The sequence below is a fragment of the Aulostomus chinensis genome, chromosome 19 (genome assembly GCF_037954235.1).
Source record: "Aulostomus chinensis isolate RoL2024-O1b breed Wild chromosome 19, RoL_Achi_v1.0, whole genome shotgun sequence".
Taxonomy (NCBI): Eukaryota; Metazoa; Chordata; class Actinopteri; order Syngnathiformes; family Aulostomidae; genus Aulostomus; species Aulostomus chinensis.
The window spans coordinates 7,275,308-7,294,329 of record NC_141338.1 but is presented as its reverse complement, the minus strand read 5'-3'; the positions used below and the strand labels follow the sequence as shown (position 1 = coordinate 7,294,329).

The following is a 19,022-nucleotide window of genomic DNA, read 5'->3' as shown; positions in this document are numbered from 1 at the left end:
AAATTCCCAGCTGCCCTCTGCAAGAAAACCTTCCACTGCTCTATATAGTATCATGTTTCAAAGGGGGGGAACCTTGGTTACCTGTCCCTCACTGTTGCAGCCCCAGGCATAGACGTCCCCAGTGGAGGACAGAGCGAGGACATGCTCACAGCCCAGAGCTATGTCTTCTATGAAAAAACCCTCCAGGGACGGCACCACCTGAGGACATGACTTGTTCTTCAGCATGGAGTCCGGCAGCCCAATAAGACGCTCTGAGGGATGAACAGATGAGAGTCAGGAAATACAAGGACACATCCTGGTATGCTGTCAAAATTAGACAATAATGAATAACTTATGGTTTTTTTTGGTGAAACATCCTGATAACTATTGGATAAATTTCCACACAATTTGGCCAATGGTGTTCCAAATCAAAGAAGTGAGGTCACAAACATGACATTCCCATTAATATTAATTATATACACACATTTAAAAAAACAAATCATCCAGTTTGACGTGGAGATGTACCTTGTCCAAATGTGTAAACGTGTCCATCGCAGGCCAAAGCAACAGAGAACTGAGTTCCACAACTGACCTTCTTAATTCCCTTATTGCAAAGCTGCTCCACTTTCTGGGAGAAAAAAAAAGAGTGTATTTAAGTTTGCTGCATTGTTGCATTTACGGGTTGTGTTTTTATGCTCTGTGCATTATGTATGCACCCACTGTTCTACAGCTAATTGTCCTACTGGGGACTAATAAGGTTATTGATTGATTTAATCTACACGATACAAACAGGTTGAAATAGATGAGAATGAAGCACTCCATTGCATGAATTAATACATTTGTAAGGCGATGAATAGTAATGAGGTACTCCACATTAGATTCTCCAAGGTTACAACCAAGGGCAGAGTAACATAAACAAACCTAGTTTATCTTTTTGAGGATGTCTTTTATGAGCCTGTTAGCTAAGATACCTGAGGGTAGTATTTTGCTGTAGAGGACCCCGATCCCAATTTGCCATAATCTCCATCACCAAATGCCCACACAATCATTCCATCCAGAGATAAAACCAGAGTGTGGTTGAGACCACATGACACCTGAGAGAGATCATAATAATGTTAGCTTTGATAATCAGTTTTCTCACTGTGAAGATTCTAGCACCATCTGAGTGGAACACACAAAGCCAGCACCTGTCCCACATGATATCCCTCCAGTGCAGCCACCCTTTCAGGCAGCATTTTGTTAGATGTTGATCTTTGACCCAAACGGCCAGATTCACCGCTGCCAAAGGTGAAGAGTTTCCCGTCTGCGGTTACCACAGCTGAGTGCCGGAAACCACAAGCGAGCTGTGAATAGAAAGCAAAGTTTTCATAAAACACTGTGTTACATTGCTCTGTCCGTCTGTGTTATACTCATCCTGGCAAGTATGGAAACCACACGAATGTTTTATAACTAAAAATCATGATGGCGATGATGCTGGTTTATCTCTACCTGAATGACTTCTTCTCCCTGTAAGGCCTCTATCTGTTTGGGTCTTCTCTGTCTCTCACTGTTGCCGTGTCCCAGTTTTCCAAAATCTCCATCTCCCCAGCTGAACACCTCCCCGGTCTCAGTCAGGGCCATGGAGTGTCCATCAGAGCCACACGACGTCACTAGCTGGGTGACCACATAACCTGCCCACACATCACAGTCGTTGAGTTTAAACTTACAAACACGAGAATTAATGATGGGATGAGAGGAAGAGTCACAATATCCAAGAGCAGCAGCTGGATGACTGCTATACCTTGGAAAGCACAGATAATAGTGGGGACATAGAGATCATCAGAGTTGCCCTGGCCCAGCCTGCCGTACTGCCCTTCTCCTACAGCCAGCACCGTCCCATTGGACTGAACCAGGAAGGTGCAGTTCTGACCACACACAACCTGAGAAACAAGCACAAAGGCAAAGAATCATTTGAAAACAACAGCAGTCATGGAAGATGTTTGCATTGTGAGTGATGCTACCTGTTGGGTTTGTAGCAGAGAGGGAGCGGGAGTAGGCATCATGGGGTTAGTTCCCATTCCAGCCAGCTGTCCGTAACGTCCGTTCCCCCAGAGGTACACCTCGCTCTTCCCACCTCGCTGCCAGTCCTAAAGGAAATGGAGATGTCAGCTAAAGGAGCAAACAAGTAAACTGAGGAGTGAAATTAAAAACATTAATGTTTAGGCTGTGTACTATGGCTGTGCTGTTACCTCTGGTCTGGTGGTGGCCCATGACATCAGCTGTTCATCCATCCTGAAGCTCCACTTACTATTGTCCTAGAAACACAAGAGACATTTGTCTCAATTTACGTTAGATCATTAACACCTAAATATATCCAATGTGGATCGTTTCCTAAAGCCACACTCACCAAGGCCTTCTTCATTTCAGTGTCAGTCACCTCCTGGAACTCTGACACAATGAAGGATTCTGGGAAGACAATACCACTTGCAATAGCCTCAGCACTGCGGATGGTGGTGGCGTAAGTGGCCAGCCAGCTCCACTCAGGTGGGCAGGAGTGGGAGGTGGGATTGGCGTGATGCGGGGGGCACGGGTAATGGCACAAGTGTTCCTCTAAGGACAGACCAACCGTCAGGGAGGCCAAACTCTGCAGGAAGGCACTGTGGACTAGTTGGTCACCAGCTGCCACATGGGTCTGTGATAAGAGGACATTCACACATCATCTCTCAGCTGAGGCTAACAACGGCACACAAACACACACAAATGTATGTGAAATTAAGATAGATTGATGCTTGAAGAGCATGAATTTAAAGATGTCCCCCAGAAAACATAATTTGAGTAAAAAACTAATATTTCATAGCAGTACTGACCCGCTCATAGTTGTACTGCTCCTGCAACAGCAATGGCAGCCTCTCCAGCAGCACAGCCAAACAAGGGGCCCGATTAAGACCCACGATGTTCTGGCTTCTGAGCACCATACGACAAGAAGCTAGCACATGATTTTGACTGATCCAGTCAGGGGTACAGCAGATCAGTAAAACATCCTGACAGAGAAAAATCATTTGAATGAGTTCACAAAAGCAACCCTGACGATGGGAAAAATACAAGAAAATGTAGAAAAATTAGGTAAGGGTATTTTTACAGGATTTCAGCTACATGCATTAGGGTAAAAGTGATATCACGTTTTTCTATAATATCATGAAAAACATATGCTATGACTACATCAGGGTCTGATGGAAGTTATAAATGATCCCAATTACCTTTGACCTCCCAAAGCAAGCAGCTACACCCATGTTTGGTATCCAGGTCGTACTGACCACTGACCCCAGACCTGTAACAGTCTGTAGAACTGAACCATCCTGCAGGCACAGACACAGAGATGATTCAAATCCTGAAATGACTGCATAGTTTAATGTTGACTGCAACTTCATATGAGGAAGTGGGAGTAGCAGGTTTTCTGACCTGTAGGGACCAGATGTTGAGCAGTCCCCCAATCCCCCCCGACACCAGAGCCAGTCCACTGGAGCAGAATGAGAGGGACTTCACTGCAGTAATGTGACCGTGGAGAACAAACACACACTTTGTGCTGTCCTGGTGTCAAGAGGAAGCAAAACGACAGAGTTGGCTGTCACAGACATGACTATTCAAATTCAAATCTTATGAATAAAATAAAAATAACATAATAGATCAATCTTATTGTGAAATAGACATTTCTTTACATATTAGTTGAAACAGGGCTGAAATAAAGGACAGCATATCTAAACTCACCTTGGCATCAGTGCTTCCAGTCTGGCTCGAGGAGTTGTTCAAAATGTTAGTTGAAGACGCTGCAGTGCCCCCTTGTAGCAGTGTCCAGACATAGACCCAGCCGTTCTGACAACCCCTGTGGAGTTATTTGGGCAAGAAACATAACAAACATAGAGATGGAGGCGTTTATTAAATTCGTTCTGGTATATCACACGTGCAACTGTCATCAGACACTAATGTTTGATTGTAGAGTTAGGTCAGAGAAGGAATATTAAAGAGGAAAAGAGGGAAGAGTGAGTAAAGGGAACTCACGCAGCCATCATCAGTCTGGGATCTGGTGCTTTGCCGGTGAGTGGGCACCACTCAGCGATGTTAACCATGCTGGCATGGGTGAGCGAGTGGAGGATCACCCAGGTTCCTCCAGTGCGTCCCAGTATTTTCAGCACCTCTGATCTACCCAAACAGAGAAGCAGTTGCCCTGTGGGATCCCATTTCAGGGAACTTACACCATCCTGTTGTCAGAAAAGAGATAATAAAGTGGAAAAATATAGTCACACCTCCAGTTCTCTTCAGCATAATGCTATTAAAACCAGGATGGAGTGAATTCTGAAGACAAACCTGAGAGACCGACAACACGACCGGCTGCTCGTTCTCAAAGGTCTCAGTTGTTGCCAAGAGGATCTTTCCACTGGGATAGCCGACAGCAAATGGCTTGTCCTCACTGTGCCAGGCGACACACTGGGGGGCTGGGACAGATGGGAGGGGTATATACACAGGTGATTTCACTTATTTTGGAAGATAAGATCTATTTGTAGAAACATTCCTGAAGATGTAGGACATGTTCTTTTTTTTCCATGAAGACTTTTAAAACAGTTTCATCCTTTTTCCTTTTTTTTCCAAAGCATGTAATATGCATAAATCCCAAAAGGTCATAATTTAATAACTATGTAACTGTATACATAAGACCAGAAACAACTCAATCCAACTACATGGGATGAAAAAATACATTATATTAAATATAATATAATAAAAAAAATATAATTAATTTCTATTTAATTTTCTATTTGTGCATCAGTGTCTTAACAACAGTCTCCTCACCCTCCTTCCTGTAGCAGTGGGTGAGTTCGGTGCTCTTCACCAGCAGGTCTATTTCCTGCATTGTGACCTGCAGCCAGCAGAGGGAGCCATCCAACCGTCCCACCAGCAGGTTCTCAGCAGGTTTGTTTTTACATGCTGACGACTGGTCGAGAACCCACAAGCTGAAGGTCTGAGCCCAGCAAAGAGCTGTGACCCGAGACACCTGGGCCTCCACGTGACAATGAGACCCTGCAAAGAGGGAAGTATTCCAGATCCAGGGATTACTGTTGTAATAAATCCTTAGACAGTAGTCAAACAGCTGCAAGTTGCAAAAAAGTACATATTTTAATTAGTTGGACGGCTACTAAAATACATTGAACAGCTTTAACAAGAAAACAAATGAACTACATGTTACCAGCTAAATTTACCTCTAATGTTCATTATGTTGATGTGTTTACTCTCTGGAGCAGCAAGAAAGTCTCCCCCTGTACTCCAGTAAACAGGGGACATGTGATGACATCTGCCAGCTCTCTCAAAGCTGGAGCGGTCCATTTTACTGCAGAGAGCAAGAGGAAGGAGCTGTGTTTTAATCATATAGCGACTCCTCGGCAAAACAGAAATATCACAACTCATTCTTTTTCTAGCAGTACCGTTGACCAGTCTTTTCAAGCATACATTACCTAGTTATACAGGAGAAGGTGGTGTGTAACTCCACAGAGTTTTGGCTGATGCTCCATAGTTGCACCACCTTGTCCTGTGAGCAGGTAGCCAGCATACTCTGCTCACTGTTCCAGGTACAACTGGCCACCTGAAAAGAGCAGAGAAGCTTCTTTATTACCTCACAAGTGAGAATGTCAGATTTGTGCTGCCGTCACTCAAATTATTGATTAAAATAAAACACAATTTAATGAGCAAGGAGGATTTTCTCAGCTAAACTATTACTGAAATGTTAACATTTATGAAAACATGAAAAAAATATACATCTGTACACCATTTTAAGCGCTATGGCATAAAGCACCTTATTGTAATGTCCCTCCAGCCTTTTGAGAGGACATTTGTGTAAGTCACCAGCTAGGTCACTGTAGGTCTGAGGCCGATTAGGACTGTCCCGTCCTGTCACAGCTAAGGCCTGAACCAGCTGCTGCGCTGCCCACTGACGGTGTTTACTGGTTAGCCTGGCAGACAGCACACAAGCTGCTAAAGCATTAGCCAGCTCTAGAGGGCCCACTCTAGCAACCAGGTGGGGTAAAGGAGAAGGAGGTAAGGACGATGAAGACAGACCCTGGGTTCCTGCATCTACAGAAAAAAACAGGAGAAATATAATGAATATCAAAAACAAAAGAAACAACTAAAGAGATTCAAAAACGAATACTCACCATTAGCCTCGTGTTCATGCCTTTCTGGACCGTTACAGTGAACCCCCTTCTCAGTGAGCAAGGACACAAGACTTTGTGTGACCAGAAAAGTTGAAGGTGTCTGCTCATTGTTGTCCCTCTGTTGCTGGACACCCTGGGGTACAGTGGTTACACTGGTGGTCAGACAGTCTCTCTGCTGTGGGTCACCGATGGCCCCAATGGTCACTCCTGTAGCTGCTGCCATTAGGTCCTACAAGCAGAAATAGTAAGAATATTTTTTTAGTTTTTAGCCGCCTCGCATTATATCTACTCACAATTAACTAATATGTGGTAATTGCTTGCTTCTGAAGGGCCATAACTATATAATTTTCATTTAGCAGCACTGAACAAGGTAAAAAGAAGCATGTAAGTGGGTGCAGCATTATCCAAAACAAAATGTATGGAGCTCTGTAACATGTTTCCCTCATGGCAGATTGTAAAAGACCTCAAACTGTATTCAGAGGAGGGTGCAAGGGTCTGGTTTCCATTATAACAAAGTCAACTGACCTGAGTGCATATCTCCACTAGCTGTCTGTAAGCAGCAGGGCTGTGGGACACTACACTGCCGATGGCTGCGGTGAGGAAGCTGAGGCAGCTGGAGCTACTGTGCTCCGTCACCAACCCCTTCATACTGGACTGTGCATCCACACAAGTGTGAGCCCGGCCGCCTGCTGCTAGAGTCATCAAACGCACCAGAATACGGATGTCTGCCAGACCCAGGGATTCCAGCCCATTAGACTGGCTACACACTGTTGCACTGATGAGGAGGAAGAAAGTGGACATGAGAAATCCATTTACAAGGAAATATCAAAATAAATCGGTGGACATGTATGAGTGAAACCATGTTCTAGTCAGATGTACCTGGAGGCAGTCTGAGACAGAGCTCTCATCACCATGCTGTAAGCTAGAAGAATCTGAGCTGTGGATGTGACTCTTCTGAGAGCTTTTAGTCTGTCATGAGCGTCCCTCAGAGAGAGCGCCTGCTGCCCGAGGCTAAGAGAGGTCTTCTGCTCCACGAGAGCGTTCCCTGGTGAGGACAAAACCCATCTAAAGTCATTCTATTATACAAGAAAAAAAACCCTGACAGAGTCTCCCTAAAAAAAGTCTATTAAAATCCTGACACGGTTGAATCAGGTGTGGTCAACAACAGCTGCTGAATCATCTTGCTTCAGTTGCCTAGCTTTGTTGAATAAGTGATGAGTTATCCTGCAGTGTGACTGCGGGTGGATTCTCTTGCTTCCAGTACGCATGAAGGAAATGTGGACGAGTGTTACAACAAGTGAATCATTGATCAGAGAGATCAATCAGACAAATGCACTACAACAGGAACCACCACTTATCTACTGCAGGCTCTACCTGAATGCCATTAACATTTAGTGGAATGTGGATAACAGAACTTAATGGTGGGTGATTAGGTCACATCGTCTCAGAGGTACACTAAAAATCTATGACAAAATATGAACATGTACATGGGGCATTGCATTGGTGGGGCAGGTCTTTCCAACCGCTACAGCAGCTCTGTCCATCCCAGCTGTGTTACCTGAGGATTTTCCTTCAGAGATTTAACCAGGAGACTCACTCTACTCCTGCCCTTTACACTGCAAGGATTGTTTCACACCTTCACTGTGAACACACCGATCGTGATCACAATCACGGAGTCTCTCCCTTGTGAGTGTGACATAATCATGATAAAGGAACAGTCAGAGCTATGACTTGATTTAGCGATTTCAAAATGTTGTGAGGTCATGTCTTATCATAAATTTGTATATGGCTGAAACTTCACTGTTTGTAATCTCAAACCAAAAGTAGCAAAAAAGAAAAAAATAAGAATACCTTTGGGAACCACTGCTCTTGAAAGATCAGCTGAGCTGTAAACCAGGGATCCCAGTGGATCTGGCTCAGTGAAGCTAATGGGATCCGGGACTAGCTTCTTTTCTGTCAGCCCCAGCGGTCTTAGCAAGAGCCCAAAGTCCTCGAGTCCCGTCAGCTTGTCCGCATCGCCCTCATCTTGGTGGCTCATTTCCCAATCATCTGAGCAGATGAACATACCATCACTTAAGAAAAAGCCATTTCATAATCACAAATAGTTGAGTGAATGAGACTTTCCCCACCATCAGAAGTGCTGTCCAATTGGCCAATCAAATCACAGGTAAGTCCTTTCATCCTAAAAAAAACATGATGATATATATGTGGTTATTTGCATTCATCAGCAATGGAAAATATTCATAGTGTGTTGTGTCTTTGCTGTACCTTTCATGTTTGGAACTTGGATCGCTCGCATTTGCAGCGAGATACTTTTCTCTGCAGGAGCTGCACAGGAGGTAGAAGGGGAAGTTGGAACCACACTCCCCTTTAAACCAGACGTCCACGTAGGCTCCGGTGCTGTCGTAGCCCTTCCGTGCAGCACTCTGACCACAACCTGGATGTCTGCGCTTTATGTGATTGTTAAATTGCAGGGTGAGGGTGTTGCACAGCTCACACTTCACCATCTGACTGTGCTCCTCTCCAGCCTGAAAGAAGAGATCAGAATATTGACAGTAACTTTCATTCTGGTGAATCACTGTTGTCTACATTCATTAATCTGACATGTGATTTTGGAATCCGGTGTCTTGTTACTTTCAACCTTGACTTTTATTTTTAGATGGTTGCTTTGCTCATGCCACACAGCCTTAGCGATGACAGTGTGTCACCTCAACTATCTGGAGTGTGTCTCTCTCCAAACTGAAGAATGAAGGGGTGAGCAGGTCCTCATAAGTCTCCTCGTGGTAGGGATCATCCATGTAGCCCAGCTCTGACTCCTCCTCAGCGGAGAAGGGGTGAAACTCATGCTCTGGCCAGTCGCTGACGGTTGTATGTTGTTGGTAGAGCTGCGGGAGGGGGTTGGGTGATGGCAAATCTGAAAAGATAATAATTGCTTTAAAAGAAAAAGCATGATAACATAGGCATTGTGTCAAGTTTGTGTCAGTATCATTAACACTTATTTAAGGTTATGGAACAGATTGATTGCTAGATTTGTACCGTTTTCTACCTCTGCCAAAGAGGTAATGTTTTAAATGCACTTTGTTTGTTTGTAAGCAGGATTACAAAAAAAATATAGAAAAAGGTTTCACCAACTAGGCAGAAGGGTATAGCATGGGTCAAGCAAGAATTTGGGGGCAGATCAATTTCACATAATGATAAATACAATTTTAGTTTTTTACATTTGGGTTGAGATGGCCTTGACAGAGGTTAAATGCTCTCTGAGTGACCTCTGCTACAATTACTTTTAAAACAACACATGCTCTTGACATCATCTGACTTTTCTTTTTTGATTCTGTGAGTCTCACCTGCCCTTCGGAATGACGTCCTCTGACTTGGGCCTGAACGGCGCCGGCGTGCTGGAGGGGGTCTGTTCCTCGTCAGATGAACATCCAGGAAGTTCTCCCTCTCTATCCAGTCAAGCCCTGGCAACAAGCTGTAAAGAAATCAACACAATTCCATCAATGTGATGATTAAGTGGATAACAACAATATCCCTGTTGGGAAATGTTACTAATTTTCCTTGGATGACTGACCTCTCATTGGGCTGACTGCTGGGGCGCTCAGGGCATTGCACCGTCTCTGGTCCATCTGGTGACGGGGTGTCAGGAGCCACCTCAGGTCTAGGGGAGTCTGCTGTCTGCTGCTCCTCAGTCAGGGGGTGCTCTAGCATCCAGCTGGCCAACACCTCGATGGTCTGAGAGTCCAAGTCACCTGCTACATCTGGGAGGGACCACAGGGAAGTTGAACTGTCAGAGTTCAAAAAGAAAAGATGGATCATGGAGTATTGCATCTCTAATTCATGTCGGACATCACCACCAGATGCTCATGCAGCTGTGCACCGTGTCTAAGGTCAGGCTGGCACAAGACCAAGAATGTGTGATGAGGTGTGTGTGGAGCCAAGATCCAGAAAGTCAAGGAAGAAAGAAGATTGTAATAGTGGGGAGTTTTTAATCTTAAACCAGTTGTGATGGAAACAATAATGTAGTCGATGCAGTTTGTTCATGTGAAAGCATCCCTCCCTTGCTCAAAAATTCATAAAAGATATATGAACTGTGCCATGCATGAGGATATAATAAGAATTCCAAAACTTTAATTAAACAATTTCATAACAATGTACCGTTGCAGGAATCTGAGCAAAATCTGCTTCAGTACATTGTTTTGAAACGCACAAATAAAATGTGCTACGTGAACTCCTTACAAAAAATACTTTATCTGTATATACATGTACATTAAATTGGATTTATTATTTGACATGACTGCTTTGAGAATAGAGTACATAATTGTATATATTTAGGGAAGTTGATTGTCACCCTAGGTAATGGCATGATGTTACTATTGAATTCATCAAGGGCTGTCTATTAAATACTGAATGAATTTTTTCGATTAAAAAAAACTAGGTTTCCACTCCCAAGTAATACAAGAGGGTTGCAGAACACAATTAAACACAGATGTTTAAAAAAAATTAAGCCTGTGAAGCAAAAAAATGCATTAAACAGACTCCATAAAGCAGTACCTGCTGCCTCCATGGCCCAGTAGATATGTCTCATAGTGAATCCCATTTCTAGCAACCGACTGGTGACAAACATTTGTGTCCGTTCTGGTGGGTAAGGAGAAAACAAAAGTACACAAAAAACAGAAAACAAAAACGACCCCACTGCTCAGATTTTTTTCTTTTACATTTTTCTTCAGCTATGCTCATCATAATTTGCATAATCAAAAAGCCTTTATCTCTTGATTTAGATCTAAATCGCATTAAGATGTAATGCAATTAATGGTTACACCTGCTAGTCAACTAGCCTGGTATATTGTTAGATATGAAAGTTGGAGTATTTAACTTTAATTTAAGTAAAAACACATATGGATCAAGTTCAAACTTGTGCCTATAAAGTGCTGATGAAAAGGTGCCATTCAAGTGAGTTCACAAACTGTGTCATGCAGTTGTTTGATTGTTGTAACGTCATGTGTTTATAAGCGCAGCAAAACACATGCTGTTTTGAGCAGATCAGGTGTGACGAAGGGCAGCACGTATCAGACCATGCAAGAGACGGACAGTTCCCGCTGTGTTATCATTCATTTACTTTCCTCCTAAAAACTGTACTGTACGTCTCTAATCTAAATACATGTGAAGAAAATGAATTAAAAGGATGTTTGACTGTAAAGCCAGCATGGGGAAGACATTTATTAAATTAGCAGCATCAGTGCTAAAACAGCTTGTTGATGATCATGTGATGCTTTGTACTGACTTCCATCTGCAGTCCTGCACTAATATCTTTGGTCTTGTTCTTACCCAGGCTGCTTCTGGCCTGCGTGCTGCAGGGACCAGGCTCCATGAAGCTAGTCTGCTGCTCTGTGAAGGCATCACAAGAAGCAGAGCTGGCCAGGCTGAAGCAAGGATGCAGCACAGGGGCAGTGCTAACCAGGCCGGTAAGCGTAGGGAACCGAGTTAGCACCATGTGCCTAGAGGGAGTGAAAATAAAATATATACAGTAATAATACAGTGCAAGTGGTGCTACCACACAACCACTTTTCCCTCCTGAGCAATAGTGTCGTTTGACGTGTAGCGCAGGCTGTGGCATCATCTTACACAATGGACTACACTTGTCGTGTCCTGCATGAGTCTTTGGGTACGGAAGAGGATTAGAGACCAATGGAAAAATGTGGGGGAAAAAACATGACTTGAGAGAAAAGTCAGAAATCTGACTTTTTAAATTTTTTCTCAGGAAGTCAGAAAGTCAGAATTCTGAGAAAAAATGTCACTTGGCCGTCATTGTCTTGAGTACTTTGGGAAAGGCCTGATTACTGTGACAACTCTTTTCCCTAAAGATTAAAGCTGTTTTCTTCACATCAGTAAAGCAGGATCAATACTGACACTGATCAGCTGGGTTAGAAGAAAAAGACAGTCAGGCAGAGCTGCATGTTGTGTAAAGACACTGCAGGCAGAATCTGTCACTCTGTTATTTACTCCAATCCTAACTCACCCATTCCCTGGACTTCAGAAAAGCTCCCGCTGCCAAAAAATACAGGTCTGGAGCAATCAGTAAGCATTGACTATGGTAATATGTCCATAAATTAATAAATAGTTTATAATCAACCTGTTCTATACTCACTGTAGGAGGCTGATGGGGAGGAAAGGGTTGAAATTCTCAAGACCATCTCCCTGCAGGTTTGCTGGAAGAGAGGAAGCCAGTTCGGTGTTGGAGGATGAAGCAGAGGCTCTGTTCGATTGACCAAAGATGGCGGTGCCTTCAGACCCCGCACTGTATAAGGACACCGAGCTAGATGACTTGGAAATGGGCTGAGAGGACAAGTGGTGCCCTGATTCTGCAAGGTTAAAGGTTAGAGCAAGTGACAGTATGAGACTAGATACATCCACAAGAATGAGGTAATCTAGAAGTAAATCAAGTAAATCTAGATACCTTTGCGTTCTCTGTCCTGCAGTCTGTTGAGAGCTCCTTTGTAGATCATGACTTGAGCCCTTTCCAGGTCAGCAAGAGAAACTCTCTGTTTTATGGGACAGGGTCTGACTGCCCACTTCACCATGCTCTGCACCACATACTGCAGCACTGACCTCAGCTCAGCACTCTCATCCCATTGTTTGCTGCTGGCTTTGGCCTGGTCAGAGTTCGGACTGGAAAGGGGACTTGTTGAGAAGTTGGTATGGTCATGATTAGGCACCGAGAGCAAATCCGATAGCTTCTCACAGCTAAAGATGACAGTGAGGGATTTCAAAGCCCCAGTGAGAAGGTATGAGACTCTGACAGCTCTGAGTTCAAGGGCAAAGACATTGAGTTTGGAGGTTTGACATGTTTGCGGGGGCTGGGGTAGGCAGGTCAAATCCTGATAGCTAATCAACTTTGTGGGATCTTTGGTTGAGGAGGATGATGATGATGAGAAAGGGTCTGTCTCAAACTTCTTCTTCTCATCTTCTGTCAGCCATTTGTTATTATCTTCATTCAAGCCATCCTGTGTCTCACTCTCTCGCTCCTCTGAGCATTTCCTTTTGGGAGCTGGATGAGCCCCTAGCCATCCGTGTTCCTCCAGCAGCCCCATCAAATATATCAAATCTAACAACACCGTTGGTTTGAGGCCTCCGAGTCGAGTCACATCGCAGCAGGATATGTCACAGGGCTCCAAAGAGATGATCGGCGTGTCGCTGGGTGACCAAGAATTCATGGAGCTTAGTTATTGGGAAGGATGGCAAGAACCCACAGATACAGCATCGAGTGACACCAGGACGGATTCAACAGGGATTAATGGATTTAAGTATGAAGAAGGAGAAGCAAGAAAAAAGTAAGATCAGGGGGGTAAATGATAAAACTGATGTAAAATGTTAGACAAAGTACAGAGGAGGAAAAACAGAAATGAATTATACAGAATAATAAACATACTGAAAGGCACAAGACAAGAAAAATATAAGAATTGCTTAATGGAAGTTAATGAGAATCATCACTTAAGTAACAAGACACTTAAATCATACATAAGTGTGCGTATCAATACTTGTAATACCTGACAGAGAGGTCTGCTTCCTCCCACTGAAGCTTGGCCAGAGAGCTTCTTTCTTTCAGGACCCCCAGTAAAATAGCCCTGCGCCCACTGGGCTTGTGCAGACACAAACCTCCAGCTCGGAGACCGCTGTCTACACCTCCAATCAGCGCCAGAACCGGCCACACATCAGTGCAAAGAGCAGCCAGTTTGGTCTCTGACAGACGGCAATGATGTGCCAGTAAATCCGCGGTGTCATCTCCAGCCGAGCCTTTGTCTTGATCATTCTCTTCCCTCTCAAGGTTAGCAGGACAGACACCTGTAGGAGAAAGTAATAGAGTCTAAGTCTTTCTAAGGATCATCATCATCATTCGTTGTCTCCAATACATGCAGTATATTTAGGACAAATGCAGGTTTCTTCTGTCTGATCTTTACATCAGCTGTTTATTAAACTGCTTGTGATTTATAATAAAAAAGATCTTTAAAAATAAGGGTATTTCTTAAACATTTTGGCAGTTCTGTCATATTAGGTTGACATTGTGATTGCGATTTAATTTATCAGGCAGCACTAACTGAGGGCTTTGTTGAAATGCTCCATTTTTACTTTCATTTAGTTTTATAACTGAACATTCAGCTGAAAGAGACTATTAACTGCAAACCAAAGGGAGCATACTGTTACTGTTATCAGTCTAAGACAAGTAGAGGATTTGTTTTAGATAAATGACAAAAATACAAAACGAATCCTTGTGAAAAGCTTGTAGGAAAAGCCTAAGAGGGTAGGATGCAGTGATTTTTGTTACAACACGATAAATCAAACCAAATAGCAACATAACAGCTGTAAACATAATTATCTGTCCTGACAGAAGACTTAAAGCGTTACATCATGACCTCTTTTGAAAAATATTAGCATTATTTTTGAATCTCACTGGGCGAGGGAGGTTCTTTCTGCTCTGGCATTGTGGTACCAGATTAAATTCAACTGAAGCCTTGATCTCAATCAGTGACCATCAGTGACCCCCATGATTTTGACCAACCTGCATTGAATCTGCCTAAATCCTCCTCTTTCAGCAGGGGTCCAATGAGCTCCAGGTGGGTGTGGATGTGCTGGTTGATTTGTGGGGACCACAGGTCACACTGATGGAGTCTACGCAGGAGCTGCACTGTTGACTCCAGCAGCACGGTGGTTTGAGGGCTGCAGAGAGGCTCACCAGGGAGTAGATTGCTGGGCATGCCTCGCATCTGGAGGTCACACAGCGCCACCTGGGAGAAGTAAACACGCACAAGTTGATTGCCTGAATTTGTAAGGATATAAAATTCTCTTTAAATGGGATGTATTGCTATGCTATGGTATTAATAGTATAGATGGTATACCTATTTCGGCATGTCCTCCCATTTTTGCTATCTGGTTTATTTCAAATTTGGCACGACATTGTTTTTCTTTTTTATGTTTTTGGGCAAAAACATGTTAATGTCTATGAATTCAGACGTAAGGGATGAGCTGAGAGTATGTTGTGTACCTTCTCTCCAGGATTACTGCTGTAGAACAACACACAAGGGTATAATTCTGAGGCAACCACACCTTCAAATGCCAACTTTGGTTCCTAGCATAAAAAAGAAAAAAGAAAAGATTAACAATTCAAAAGTCATTAAAAGTAACTGTGCTTTGAATACTTAGACAGACCTTGTCATTCTTAGCAAATGATACTGTGTGAGCTTCCATGTCCAGGATGCAGGTGATTGTGTCGCCCTGGGTAAAGGAGGGTAGCGTGCGGACAAGCTCTCCTCCATGGTACAGGTTGCCACTATAGGCACGATACAGCCACATGTCAGTGGTGGTGTGGTGGTTGTAGTCACGGACCGGCCAGCGTGAAACACCAATGCATGTGCCCTCATTGCCTCGGTTTTCTTTGGTAATGTAGAACTGAGGAGAGAAATTGATTAAATATCGGGTCACTGGTAAAATAACCGGTAAAGAGCAGATAAACCGTAGGAGTATGATATTTTTTAGTTCTCCATCTAGACAGCAGTCTACCTTCCATATGAAACAGCCAGAGGAGATGGCAGTGGTTGCCAGGCCATAACCCTTCCCTCCAGAGCCATGAGAGAGGATGTTCCCGCTCTCCAAAGAACAGCAGATTAGTTTATGTGGGTCAAAGGAAAAATCTCCGATGGGAATACATTCATCATAGCTGCCAGGGTTCTGCAAAACAGGGTGATAATAAAACTTCCACATCCAGGGAAAGTCCATCCGCTTCTGACTTGATGAAGGAATGAAATAGCTAAGTGTAAAAATTTACAAATTCCACAAAAAATACAAAGTCCTATATCAGTAGGAAACTTTACTGGATTGCAGACAGACCTGTTTAGGAAATTATGGGTCATTAATATAGTGTTATCTTCTATATGAGCTTCAACTATTTAACACATATTAAACCTTGTGACAAAGCATAAAGAAAAACTGTGAAAATACATTAGTAGGGATGAGGTGCGTAAGCATTTTCAGTAATTATATAGTGATTTTTGTATGTATTTTCTATATTACCTCAGTGGCTTTTTCAAGCAATTCTTCATGGTTTCTTTCAGCTAGTGGTTCCTCCCACATGTAAACAGACAACAGCTGAAATAGGTGTTTAACAATCTGCAAGAAAATAAAAAAAGGACAATTTAATGAACGGTGCGTATATTTTTGGTGTACAAATACACAGTTTTAATCTCATGATGTCAGAGAGCCTTTTTATTATTACAAATGCATTAATTTACCACCGTGAAGTTCAAAAATAATATGATACTTGAAATAACTGTGTGTTGAATTTATATTTCCTGCTTCCTACCTTTTGAATCTGATCTGGCTCAGAACAAGCAGGTAACAGTCGTTCTAAAACATGGAAGGCCAACAGCTTGGTGCGGAGATTCTGGAAGCTTGGAGATTCTGGAGATGGGAGGGTGGTGGTGAACAGGAATGCAACAACAGTACCATCACCAACCATAGCAACAGTCTTCAATGACTATATTACCTGAAGAGCACTTATAGGAAATAATGGCCAGTAGTGGATCAATCCATTTGACAAATGTAGAAAGTGTTCTCATCACTCTTAATGACAGCACTCGCCTCAGAAACACCAGGAAATCTGCAAGCTGAGATTCAACCACTCTGCTGCTCTCCACACCTGGAAAGAAAAAAAGGGAGGAAGATTGTAGTGTGTAGAGTGTAGTCACTGAAAAATACCTTTTTATAAACACATTTACAGTATTCTGAGGCTTTCATTGACTTTTTTAAAACTCTAGCAGTTAGATGTATATCTTTGCGCCATCAAATCATTTTGGCTAGACAGAAACAATGCCATTAAAAACTGGATATACTGATCTGTTCTTCAACTTTGATTTATAGCGTAAATGGTATTGATGAGATTTTCTGAAAATATCTAAAGGAATATTCATTTTCCATACCAACTAAATCCGGGCTTTTGCTGGAGTCTGGAACTATTCCCTCAGCTGTTCCTCTCTCTGCCGCCTGCTGTTGATGGAAAGTGTTCAAGATATTTTGGAGCTGCTCACACATCACCTCCATTAGTGCATGGGATACATCCACAGGAAGCACATCCTCACAGGAGCTGAGAGCACACATCAATTTGGTCATGCACATGTAAAGACTTAAAGTAATTTTTCAGTTGCTTGATTCCTTACAGCTCCCCTCTTACCTTGAAGCGACAGTCAATATCTGAAGCAAGCGCGTGCAAGCTAGTCTGACAGCCCCACTTAAGAGCATGGATCCAGATGTTGAGGCTGCAAACCAGCCTTGGTTCATCAGTGCACAGCTGTTGTTGGTCAGCATGGAGAGAATTTCCAAGATACCACATTTGATGACTAACACCAGGTCCACTGGTTGGTAGCAGAAATTGAGTGCAAACATGGTGGCAAGAAGAAGGTGCTGACAGGAACCTGAGAATGGTAGAGACAATATCAGCTACAAGGAAATACATTCTGCTGCAGTGGTAAGATGCATTTATATTTGGAAAAAATAACAATGAACACACCTGGATGTTCTCTCTCTGCTAGTACCCTCTGTCTAAGGACACGCACCACCTGCTGGTAGAACGCGTGGGCGGCAGACTGCAGCTCTTTTTGCTTTTCCATTGAGGCTGAACGAGTACCAGACTGGATTGAGAGAATTTGAATAAATTATAAAACACCATGGTAGGAAAAATCCAGCAAATGAACATAATACTGTGTGTTTTCTCTCAAAAGCACAAACATTGTGAAAGCATGATTATTAGACATACCATGTAATTCTGCATCTCATAATTAGCTCCTAAGTGAGAGCCAATAATTTGCGTTCCCAAATTAAAACATCCAGAGAGGAATTGCAGCTGCACCGACTGCAACAACGCAGGAAACTGAGGGGACACTGTAACCCCGCTGCTCTTTTCCTCCATCTTAGAGAGGAAGGATGACATCTGACACAAGGCCTCTAGACGCATCTGACCAAAGAGAGTCATTGATAAATAACCATTCTATTGGAAATTATTGAACCTATCTGTGGTCCTACACATCATATCTGTCAATTTGTTAGCTGCAGTTCTAATTCCTCAGTAAACTGTTCAGTTGTTATAAGAGAAGAAACTGCGTACCTCCGCCCTCTGTTGCTGTTGCAGTATGGCAAATGTAATGGCCTTGGGATCTGCCTCAGTACAAGGCTGTCCACCAGGTTGTGTTGGTACAAAAGCTGACAAGTAAAACATGCTTCCACAAACAAAGTGAAAAACTTGGTTAAGAATTAGCAACGTGTTGTTGCCGTTGTGGGACATGGGGTTGTTGGGGCTGATACACTGCCTCAGACGATCCCAAGCATCTTTCATGATGCCCAGAGAGCAGAGAGGTAAACCTAGATAAGAGGAGTAAAAGTTTCAGTCTCTGATACTATTTCTCAAAATGTTACAATCATTATCATCAGTTTTTTGTTTTTATATTATAGTTGAGATGTTTTTGTTCGTATTAATAGTCACAAAAATACTTAAAATCACCTTAAAAGTACCAAAGTTATCAAAAGCGCATGGATAACGACTGTAAATGGGGAACTGGGTTTATGTGACATATTTCTAGGCAAGATTCATACAGTAAGACTTCCTGGAGTCTGTGATGGCTGCCTGGCAACCCAATGATGACGACAAGACTCCAGGAAGTCACTGAACATAGTCGGAAAACAATCTCACGCATTACACCCTCTGCAAAGCCACAAACTGACATTTTCTAACTTCACTTATGACTCGTCAACGAGATATGAAAGTATTACTGACTTCTGTATGACTTAATCTAACTATGGAAAAGCAAATACATGAATATTTAATAG

The 19,022-nt window shown here is 42.9% G+C and overlaps 1 protein-coding gene across 1 annotated transcript in view; it reads right to left on the bottom strand.

The window, feature by feature from the left end:
- The window catches only part of LOC147243868 (putative E3 ubiquitin-protein ligase HERC1), a 38,143-nt gene that overhangs the window by 4,387 nt on the left and 14,734 nt on the right, over positions 1 to 19,022 (bottom strand). Inside the window, exons 27-71 of the mRNA XM_086186553.1 lie at positions 18,304 to 18,557; positions 17,956 to 18,153; positions 17,710 to 17,830; positions 17,374 to 17,614; positions 17,123 to 17,286; positions 16,690 to 16,842; positions 16,507 to 16,604; positions 16,218 to 16,313; positions 15,708 to 15,875; positions 15,357 to 15,596; positions 15,193 to 15,276; positions 14,710 to 14,935; positions 13,700 to 13,994; positions 12,610 to 13,370; positions 12,301 to 12,514; positions 11,481 to 11,650; positions 10,707 to 10,790; positions 9,727 to 9,913; positions 9,500 to 9,627; positions 8,864 to 9,069; positions 8,424 to 8,683; positions 8,285 to 8,337; positions 8,007 to 8,204; positions 7,035 to 7,200; positions 6,681 to 6,930; positions 6,156 to 6,384; positions 5,798 to 6,075; positions 5,460 to 5,587; positions 5,208 to 5,335; positions 4,801 to 5,028; positions 4,321 to 4,448; positions 4,015 to 4,214; positions 3,724 to 3,838; positions 3,418 to 3,546; positions 3,216 to 3,314; positions 2,826 to 2,999; positions 2,366 to 2,650; positions 2,208 to 2,273; positions 1,980 to 2,105; positions 1,760 to 1,898; positions 1,468 to 1,649; positions 1,167 to 1,322; positions 951 to 1,073; positions 505 to 607; positions 82 to 251 (exon numbers count right to left, since the gene is read on the bottom strand). Coding sequence (XP_086042679.1) covers positions 82 to 251; positions 505 to 607; positions 951 to 1,073; positions 1,167 to 1,322; positions 1,468 to 1,649; positions 1,760 to 1,898; positions 1,980 to 2,105; positions 2,208 to 2,273; positions 2,366 to 2,650; positions 2,826 to 2,999; positions 3,216 to 3,314; positions 3,418 to 3,546; positions 3,724 to 3,838; positions 4,015 to 4,214; positions 4,321 to 4,448; positions 4,801 to 5,028; positions 5,208 to 5,335; positions 5,460 to 5,587; positions 5,798 to 6,075; positions 6,156 to 6,384; positions 6,681 to 6,930; positions 7,035 to 7,200; positions 8,007 to 8,204; positions 8,285 to 8,337; positions 8,424 to 8,683; positions 8,864 to 9,069; positions 9,500 to 9,627; positions 9,727 to 9,913; positions 10,707 to 10,790; positions 11,481 to 11,650; positions 12,301 to 12,514; positions 12,610 to 13,370; positions 13,700 to 13,994; positions 14,710 to 14,935; positions 15,193 to 15,276; positions 15,357 to 15,596; positions 15,708 to 15,875; positions 16,218 to 16,313; positions 16,507 to 16,604; positions 16,690 to 16,842; positions 17,123 to 17,286; positions 17,374 to 17,614; positions 17,710 to 17,830; positions 17,956 to 18,153; positions 18,304 to 18,557 — 8,201 coding nt within the window. The remainder of the gene's footprint in view (positions 1 to 81; positions 252 to 504; positions 608 to 950; positions 1,074 to 1,166; positions 1,323 to 1,467; positions 1,650 to 1,759; positions 1,899 to 1,979; positions 2,106 to 2,207; positions 2,274 to 2,365; positions 2,651 to 2,825; positions 3,000 to 3,215; positions 3,315 to 3,417; positions 3,547 to 3,723; positions 3,839 to 4,014; positions 4,215 to 4,320; positions 4,449 to 4,800; positions 5,029 to 5,207; positions 5,336 to 5,459; positions 5,588 to 5,797; positions 6,076 to 6,155; positions 6,385 to 6,680; positions 6,931 to 7,034; positions 7,201 to 8,006; positions 8,205 to 8,284; positions 8,338 to 8,423; positions 8,684 to 8,863; positions 9,070 to 9,499; positions 9,628 to 9,726; positions 9,914 to 10,706; positions 10,791 to 11,480; positions 11,651 to 12,300; positions 12,515 to 12,609; positions 13,371 to 13,699; positions 13,995 to 14,709; positions 14,936 to 15,192; positions 15,277 to 15,356; positions 15,597 to 15,707; positions 15,876 to 16,217; positions 16,314 to 16,506; positions 16,605 to 16,689; positions 16,843 to 17,122; positions 17,287 to 17,373; positions 17,615 to 17,709; positions 17,831 to 17,955; positions 18,154 to 18,303; positions 18,558 to 19,022) is intronic.